Raw genomic sequence first — 10,459 nt, 5'->3', positions numbered from 1 at the left:
TGATATGCTCAAGTGTTGGTGTTCTTCCTCTCCATGCTTCATATGGGGTTGAATTCTTTAATCCTTTCGTTGGTAGTTGGTTCATAATATACACCGCGTGACGTACTGCTTCACCCCAAAATATTTCAGGTACTGACATTGTCTTCAATAGTGATCGTGTCATATCAAGTATGGATCTATTATGGCATTTCACCACACCGTTTTGTGGTGTGTAGGGTGCTGTAAGTTGCCGTTGTACACCCTCTCCACTGCAATATTCCACGAATTCTCTTAAAGTGAATTCACCCCCGCGGTTACTTCTTAGCATTTTCAGCTTGTACGAACTTTGTGACTCGACTTCAATTTTAAATTTCTTGAATGTAGAGAAGGCTTCATCTTTTGTTTTGATCATATAAGCCCACATATACCTTGTGTAATTGTCTACTGCTAGAAAGTAATAACGGATACCTGCTAGCGTAATTGGTCTTATTAGCCCACACAAGTCCACATGTACCAGTTCTAGTGAATTCTTTGCTCGAAACTTAGTTGCCTTCGGAAATGGTTGACGTGCTTGTTTAGCCACCATACATCCTTCACACACTTGTGTCGGATACTTAATCTTGGGAACACCACGAACCAACTCTTTCTTTGTCATCAGTTCTATGACACCAAAGTTAACATGCCCCAACCTAGTATGCCACTTCCATGAATCATCATCCAATTTGTTCAATAAGCAAACCAGTTTAGATACATTTAGTACAATCTTGTACAAGCGATTTATCGAATGCTCTACTTTAATAACCAACCTTCCAAGTTCATTGTGCATTCTCAGGTGTTGGTGTAGCATCTCTATTTTGTATCCACACTCTGTCATTTTCCCCAGACTTATGATGTTACAACTCAAAGCATGTATGTAGTACACTTCATGAATTGCTAGTTGTTCACTATTTTTACAATCGACTAACAGGTTCCTCTTCCTGCAATTTGCACTTTCGAGTTGTCACCAAACTTGACTTCCCCTTTTACATTTGCGTTCAATTCAGCAAACATCATCTTGTTTCCCATCATGTGATTACTAGCACCATTTTCAAGGTACCACACATTGTTGCTTGGATCCTGAATTTCTTTAGGAAATACCTTCTCTTCATTCAACAACACAACAGTTTCTGCTTCCCCACAAATACTCAGTAGAAGTGCAGATTCTTCTTCTTGTGACTGTGTAAGGTTTGATTCGTCTCTTTTATCCTTCGAAGCCTTACACTCGGATGCATAATGACCGTATTCATTACAATTGAAGCACTTGATATACTTCTTGTCTTTTGCTTTGTAGTTTCCATGATCACGGGATAATGTTTTGCCACCCCTACCTCTTTCATTACCTCTGCCTCTAGAACCATATCGACCACCCCTTTGATTATACGATGACCCTCTTACTCTACCTCCATTTGTATTGGTTCCATTCGAGTTCTTTTGGCTTGTCTGACCTTCAGTTTTACTTAGCAATAAACTTCCTTCATTGCTGGTATTACCACCGCAAAGTTTCAACCTATCTTCGTATGCTTTAAGCCTTCCTATAGCCTCTTCAAAAGCATAGTATCCACGTCTGAATACTGTTCAATTGAAGCAATCAATTGTAAATACTTGTCAGGAACCAAATCTGTGACAACCCGTAAATTTTCGGCAAAATTTAAACAAAAATCTTTATATGATTTCATTTAACCTCGACTAATTTCGACGATTCACGAACAATTATTTGTAAATAATTACGCATTAATTTGATATATTAATATTATTATTATTAATATCCTTTTTAAATAAGATATCAATAATTAATATCTTTATTATCAGTATTGTTATTATGAATAAAAAAAATATTGACAAATATTCTTGGAAAAGTAGTAAATCAATTTGTTTATTTTAAAAAAAATATATAAAAAAATCCTTAAAATAAATGATTTTTTTAATAAAATAAATAAATAAATAAATAAATTACTTTTTAATTAAAAATTATAATGGAAAACTAATTTTATTATTTTATTTTGTGCATTATCCCATGACCTAACATTTAATACTTTTGAATTTTAAAATCCCATTAAAAATTAAAATATTTCTTTTTCTTTTAATTATTTTATTCTTTTTACCTAATTTTTTCAAGTATAAATACCCCTCATTTCTCATTCAAACTCACACCAAAATTTCTCTCATTCTCTCTTTGAAGAATTACTACTAGTAAGTATTCTTTTTACTTTTTACTTTTTACTTTTTACTATTTACTTCAGTTTATTATTTTTTTACCGAAACATGTAAATAATGTTATAAATTATATGCAATTAAAATTAAAATAAATAACATGTTATAATTAGTAATATATGTTACTAAAAATTATAAAAGTATTTTTATGAATTAATATATAGGAGTTATAATTAAAATCGAATTAATGAATATATATGTATATACGCACCTAACGTGAAGGTTATAATTAAAGATAGCGTACAAAGACTACAAACATCACCGCTACTTGTGGACTAGGGTGATCCTTGTTACCATTATGGTACGCTTGTGGATCTCGAATGCCAAGACTTAGATTCTGATCAAGAGATCCTGGGCCGCTCGGTAACAATAGATCATTCGAGTGACTTGCATGTTAGCGACGAAGTTTGGGCGAGATTGTACAACATCTTTGTTAAGAATTATAACCCGAACATTCTTAAACTAGAAGCTTACTATAAGTGAAAGTTTTTCATAAATAGTAGGTTTCCAAAAATAGAAACTTTTAAGAAATAGGAACTTTTCTCGAAAACCGTCACTGTCAATATAGTTGCTATATTAATAAACATACTTTATGTCAAGTTAGACATTAACTAATCAAACGTTATACCTCAAGGTTGATATCCAGATCACTTACTTGCTTTACTTTCCTTCTTGCGTGGAATACTTCAACTGCTATTTGATGTGAGTTTTCATAGCTCCCTTTTTATCTATATTTTTGGGCTGAGAATACATGCGCTACTTTTATAACTGTTTTTATGAAATGAATACAAATACTAAAACTGATTTTTCGTGAGTTCATCTGCTCCCTTTTTATATATTTTTGGACTGAGAATACATGCGCAACTTTTATAACTGTTTTACACGTATCAACTATTAAACTGTGATATGTTGGGCTATGACCAGCAAGTCCCCAACCGACAAGTATAAACGATAACTTGTCACGGGGCAACTTGAAAGTCTAGTCTAAATATCAGTACCAACTGTTAAAACTATGCTATACCCGGCAATGTCCGACTAAGTCCCTACTGTGATATTTTTAATTGCTGCGGCATTCTTAATTATTGGGGATAGGCCTATCGGGAGTAACGTCCCCGATACATTTGACTAAGTCTTTGTATTACTTGATAATGAAATTAAACGACAAGGACAGAACAACTTGTCACGGGGCAAACAACGTTTAGTCTAAATATCACGCACTGGCATAACTTTTTGATCCTGCAGGAGATCAACTTGACTGGATCCGAGTGATCTACTTATGAAAATAAATCTTGTGGTCTAACACTATTACTGAAATCATTATTTATGACAAACCTATGAACTCACTCAACCTCGTGTTGACTTTTTAAGCATGTTTATTCTCAGGTACTTAAATATTGCTTCAGCTGTATATCTACTGCTTTGATGATGATTGCTTGCTATGCTTGGAGTCTTCATTACATATCATATCAATTAAAGACATATTTATCTTCCGCTGCAAAACTCAACAAAACATCTCATGTAGAGTCGTTCTCGTTTATACAACTGTGATTTGATATATTTAGTGACGTCATTCTCCCAGGCCCTATCTGGAGGACGTCACAGATTGGTATCAGAGCATGTTGTTGCAGAGAACCAGGATTGCATTTTATGTGTGCCTTATACAATTAGGTACCTTAGCAATGTAGGACTACAACTTTCCTTGACCGTAGTGCCTTTATTGTTGCCTTTAACTGTTAAATGCTATACTATGCTTTAGAAACTTTACTTATCTTAGAATGCCGAGCCAACCTAAGAACTCTGCTCACTTTCCTAAGTATTATCCAATTACGCCACCGCATTTAAATGCGACACCATAATTTCTGAAATTCTTGACATTCCTATGTCATCTATCATGGTTTTGTGTATTACATATGTATTACATGAAATATTATCCATGATTTTCGAAACTCCTATAATTGTTACTATTCATACTTAAATGTATATAACTCCCTGTTATATCACGTACCTATATGCCTTATACCTTTATGCATCGGTTTGCGAACCGGAAAATGTCATTGGGTTATCACAGTATACGAATTGAAAGTCTTTAATCGAAAGATCATTAGATTACATACTTATCATTTTATAATCTCGACATGCCATACTGCCATTATTGCATACGTGGAGTATATCTTATCATATCTTATCATATCTATCTCAATAGACTTTGTCTAAAACTTTTCCTAAATTTCCTCCGTAAATCACGGAAATCTTTTGCTATATATACGTATTCAAGGAGACGGATATATCATTCAATATTCAACACCCATTTCATATCAAACCCTATTCCAAACACATAAAATGGATTTCTCACCTGATTCCTCAAGTTCCTCTAGCTCCGAAGGTAGCGTGACGGGAACACACCCACCGATCAATTACCGTGATTTCTTCAGAAAATGGGGATGGGTTCGCGAAATACTCACCCTATGGAGAAATGAAGAAGGTACTCCTTATCACGAGCCAAACTTACCACCAAACGTCGGAGTACTCGATCTGCTTACCGGCGAACCTGTTCGCAATACTGTTTACACTCTTTTCGCAAGAATTTTCCGCCTCGAAGGTCGAATCGATGTAGCCCAAGACAGTATTCGTCCTCTACTCCCGAATTCTAACCAGATAGGATTATTAGAAGAAGTTAAAAGACTTCGAACTAAATATCAAGAATTGACAAACCTTACGGAGGAATGGGTAGAACAAATCCATAGACTCGAGCGTAAAGTAGAAACCCTGGAGGAAACAGTGCACGATTTGGAAGCTAGGCTCACACCTACTACCCAAATACCACAAGCAACACCAGCAACATAACCAGAACCATCAGTACCACCAACATCACCAACATCATCAACACCACAAGCAATACCAACAGCAACCGCAACACCACCAGCAGTATCGTCAACATCACCAGCACCGACTGCACTACCAGAATCAGCAACAGCCTCAACAGTACCGCCAACATCATCAACACAGCAAGCATTATAAGCACCAGCAGTTGCATCAGTATCAGCAACAGCATCAGCACCATCAGCTTCATCACAACAACATCCGCATCACAAGCCTCAACATCACAGTCTATGCCACGAGCATCAACATCATACGCACCAGAGATACCAAGGAATACCAGTAACAACAAACGAAGAAGTATTGATTCATAACTACATTGAAGAAATACTCTGCAGAGAATATGTAGTTTCTAAAAGTTTTGGAGATTATTTATTCTTGTTCCAACCTCAAATCAAATGAGTTTAATATTATATTAATTCATTAAATCCATGATTATATCTGAAGGAAAATATATATGTACGTATATTATCATAAATATTGTAATTAAATATTCTGTTGTACAAACTGTTGTACAAACTGTTGATGGTGAAAATATTTTAACGGGTAGGTAATACCCGAGAAATATTTATATCTCACATTAATATGTTACATTGTACATTCTTCAAAATTCTTGAAAACACCTTAGAACTATAACCAACGATTCAGATTTGTTAACCCTAATAATGCTGATGAAGCAGCAAAGGCCGTAGATGGTCTTAATGACCAGAAGCTTGATAATAAATAATTGTGCGTTGGAAAAGCTCAAAAGAAAATCTGGTATTGAAAGACGGATTGAGCAAAACATGAAGGAAGCTGTGGACAAATCTCAAGGACTGAACCTGTATTCAAAGAATCTAGATGATTCAGTATCTGCTGAAATCATTAGCAATTACCCTGCTCCTTACTTATCTTAAATCCTTACAGAAGAACTTTCCTCATTATCATTTGATCTTAGAAAATTCTAAGATATCATCGTATCTTTCGTTATAAATATCCTCGATGTTTCTGAAGATATCTTCATAACTATTCTTGTTCGCAATAAATTATCTCTTTGCGATATCTTTGTTACATAATAAAGGAAACTGTTTTAGTTTCTATATTATGTAAAATTCAAGTTTAAATTATAAATGTTTTGAAGAAGTGTTAGGAATTGAAACATGAGTTAGTATAATATAATGATGTCAGGCCAACGTGATTATATTACAGTAAGTCATGCTAAATTTTTAATGGAAGATGATGATTCATAGACTTTATAATCATCATTTGCCATGTTACACGACTCTTACATTCTACTTAAATCTCTAAACATATCAAGAACATATTTTCTTGATAGTTCTATCTTTTCCGGATATTCTGGTAATTTGACAAATCAAATCGTGCTATTACCTTTCCTTTCTGCTTTGTATATTATGATCATTCAAAACTTCATACCTACGAATTCTGGACCATTACTCGCTTTACTTAGAGTCGAGAGGAGAATAAAAAGGCAAAGAGCTTCGACATATAAGGGAAAATATAAAGCCCGATAACGATACCGATATTACAAACCGTGTATATCAATGCGTATAGCGACATAAAGACACGGGAGAATTAAAAACACTATAATCCCAAGACAAAAGTAGAATAAAACAAATTCCTCTGGTGATAAATGAAAAAGAAGAATGACTGAAACAATAGTCAGAAAGATATCCAGGATAAGAACTGGATGGAGCATTTTCACAATCTTTAGAAGTATGAATTGAGGAAGAAACTATGAATTGAGAAGTGGTGAAGATAATGAAACGGAAGAAGCTAATTTATAACAAAATTCCAGACACGTCAATCGAGACAATTTCACCGTATTTAATTAAAGAAAATCTTAATTTCCTTAATTATCGGAGAATCAAATCTTATAAAGATTTCGAAGATTTCTTTAAATCCCTTGAATTCCGGAAATCAACTTTAACTATGTCAAAAGTTAAGGCGAGCATTTAATTTCCTCATTTCAATCTTTTACGATAGCTTCATTTATACTCTTCCTGTAATCAAATCGTTTCATCCATATTACCCAATATTGGTAAACTCTATTTCCCAACTCATATTCATCATTAAGATGTTCCTGTTGTAAACAATGACTATCTCTATCAAATATCGTGACCTTAATTTTCATGAACTCCTTTCTATTTTGTCTACCCTAATATTGTGGCATAAAAGCTCAAGGTTTTAAATAAGCTCAATATTATTCATAACACATTTCATATGTACTGAAATGCTTGTATAGCGATATCATCTTTTTTTGAGAAAAACCTAATCAATGACACTCTTGTTAAATCCTTTAGATTACCTCCGCATTAATAATAAAATGCACTTCGTAGAATTTATGGATCGTAAGATTTATACGCTAGAAACAAAACAATATCCTATTAGTTGGAATTCATGAAAGGCCCCGAGCATACCTGGGAATGTGAAGACCAAATAAAACAAAAATATCCTCACCTGTTTACAAACAACGCCGACTGATGGCAACAACTAAATTTCGGGACGAAATTTCTATTAACAGGGGGATACTGTGGCAACCCGTAAATTTCCGGCAATTCCGACTAACCTCGACTAATTCCGACGATTCACGAACAATTATTTGTAAATAATTACGCATTAATTTGATATATTAATATTATTATTATTAATATCCTTTTTAAACAAGATATCAATAATTAATATCTTTATTATCAGTATTGTTATTATGAATAAAAAAAATATTGACAAATATTCTTGAAAAAGTAGTAAATCAATTTATTTATTTTAAAAAAAAATATAAAAAAAAAATCCTTAAAATAAATGATTTTTTTAATAAAATAAATAAATAAATAAATTACTTTTTAATTAAAAATTATAATGGAAAACTACTTTTATTATTTTATTTTGTGCATTATCCCATGACCTAACATTTAATACTTTTGAATTTTAAAATCCCATTAAAAATTAAAATATTTCTTTTTCTTTTAATTATTTTATTCTTTTTACCTAATTTTTTCAAGTATAAATACCCCTCATTTCTCATTCAAACTCACACCAAAATTTCTCTCATTCTCTCTTTGAAGAATTACTACTAGTAAGTATTCTTTTTACTTTTTACTTTTTACTTTTTACTATTTACTTCAGTTTATTATTTTTTTACCGAAACATGTAAATAATGTTATAAATTATATGCAATTAAAATTAAAATAAATAACATGTTATAATTAGTAATATATGTTACTAAAAATTATAAAAGTATTTTTATGAATTAATATATAGGAGTTATAATTAAAATCGAATTAATGAATATATATGTATATACGCACCTAACGTGAAGGTTATAATTAAAGATAGCGTACAAAGACTACAAACATCACCGCTACTTGTGGCCTAGGGTGATCCTTGTTACCATTATGGGACGCTTGTGGATCTCGAATGCCAAGACTTAGATTCTGGTCAAGAGATCCTGGGCCGCTCGGTAACAATAGATCATTCGAGTGACTTGCATGTTAGCAACGAAGTTTGAGCGAGATTGTACAACATCTTTGTTAAGAATTATAACCCGAACATTCTTAAACTAGAAGCTTACTATAAGTGAAAGTTTTTCATAAATAGTAGGTTTCCAAAAATAGAAACTTTTGAGAAATATGAACTTTTCTCGAAACCGTCACTGTCAATATAGTTGCTATATTAATAAACATACTTTATGTCAAGTTAGACATTAGCTAATCAAACGTTATACCTCAAGGTTGATATCCAGATCACTTACTTGCTTTACTTTCCTTCTTGCGTGGAATACTTCAACTGCTATTTAATGTGAGTTTTCATAGCTCCCTTTTTATCTATATTTTTGGGCTGAGAATACATGCGCTACTTTTATAACTGTTTTTATGAAATGAATACAAATACTAAAACTGATTTTTTGTGAGTTCATCTGCTCCCTTTTTATACATTTTTGGACTGAGAATACATGCGCAACTTTTATAACTGTTTTACACGTATCAACTATTAAACTGTGATATGTTGGGTTATGACCAGCAAGTCCCCAACCGACAAGTATAAACGATAACTTGTCACGGGGCAACTTGAAAGTCTAGTCTAAATATCAGTACCAACTGTTAAAACTATGCTATACCCGGCAATGTCCGACTAAGTCCCTACTGTGATATTTTTAATTGCTGCGGCATTCTTAATTATTGGGGATAGGCCTATCGGGAGTAACGTCCCCGATACATTTGACTAAGTCTTTGTATTACTTGATAATGAAATTAAACGACAAGGACAGAACAACTTGTCACGGGGCAAACAACGTTTAGTCTAAATATCACGCACTGGCATAACTTTTTGATCCTGCGGGAGATCAACTTGACTGGATCTGAGTGATCTACTTATGAAAATAAATCTTGTGGTCTAACACTATTACTGAAATCATTATTTATGACAAACCTATGAACTCACTCAACCTCGTGTTGACTTTTTAAGCATGTTTATTCTCAGGTACTTAAATATTGCTTCAGCTGTATATCTACTGCTTTGATGATGATTGCTTGCTATGCTTGGAGTCTTCATTACATATCATATCAATTAAAGACATATTTATCTTCCGCTGCAAAACTCAACAAAACGTCTCATGTAGAGTCGTTCTCGTTTATACAACTGTGATTTGATATATTTAGTAACGTCATTCTCCCAGGCCCTATCTGGAGGACGTCACAAAATCGAATAATTTCCTGACCAACACACTGTCATCTAAAGTTACCCCTAAACTGTTGTACTTTGACGACATACCACTGAGTTTCCCTGCAAACTCATCAATTGTATCTCCATCTTTCATTCTTAACGCTTCAAAATCACTTTTTAGCGTATGCAACCTAGCCTTTTGAACTCTATCTGCACCCAGATACCTTAGTTTAATTGCCTCCCATACTTCTTTTGCCATTTTCTTCTTTGCTACTTGTAGCAATATGTCTTCTGATATCGACTGAATGATGAAAGCCCGAGCAGTTTTGTTTTTCTTCTCGTCCACAGCCACCCCGGCTTGTGGTTCTATGGCCTCCCAAACTCCATGCACATCCATAACTGCTTCCATTCAAATAGCCCATGTTGTGTAATTACTTGTAGTCAACATCGGGCACTGTAACGACACACCGCCGCCTTCTTTGGTTGCAAACTGATTCGAGAGAGCCATGTCTTCTTTTTCGTATCTGATATATTTTGGCATACAACCTGGCTCTGATACCAAATGTTGGAAATCAGAAACTAATATTCAAAACTGATTTGAACTCAGTCGTAATATTTCAAGAAGAAGAACAAAAATATGGGGCAATTTTCTGGGATTTTATTAACTGGAAATTCAATTACATAATTAAGGAAA

General features: G+C 33.6%; 1 protein-coding gene across 1 annotated transcript; it reads right to left on the bottom strand.

The window, feature by feature from the left end:
* Positions 1–939: 939 nt before the first annotated feature.
* Positions 940–10,174, bottom strand: LOC139890298 (uncharacterized). Its single transcript, XM_071873190.1, has 2 exons — positions 9,874–10,174; positions 940–1,589 (listed from the first exon to the last, which is right to left on the bottom strand). Exons 1-2 carry the CDS (start codon positions 10,172–10,174, stop codon positions 940–942), a joined length of 951 nt encoding a protein of 316 aa, XP_071729291.1.
* Positions 10,175–10,459: the final 285 nt, after the last annotated feature.

The sequence above is a fragment of the Rutidosis leptorrhynchoides genome, chromosome 2 (genome assembly GCF_046630445.1).
Source record: "Rutidosis leptorrhynchoides isolate AG116_Rl617_1_P2 chromosome 2, CSIRO_AGI_Rlap_v1, whole genome shotgun sequence".
Lineage (NCBI taxonomy): Eukaryota > Viridiplantae > Streptophyta > Magnoliopsida > Asterales > Asteraceae > Rutidosis > Rutidosis leptorrhynchoides.
This window is presented reverse-complemented; position numbering and strand designations above follow the sequence as displayed.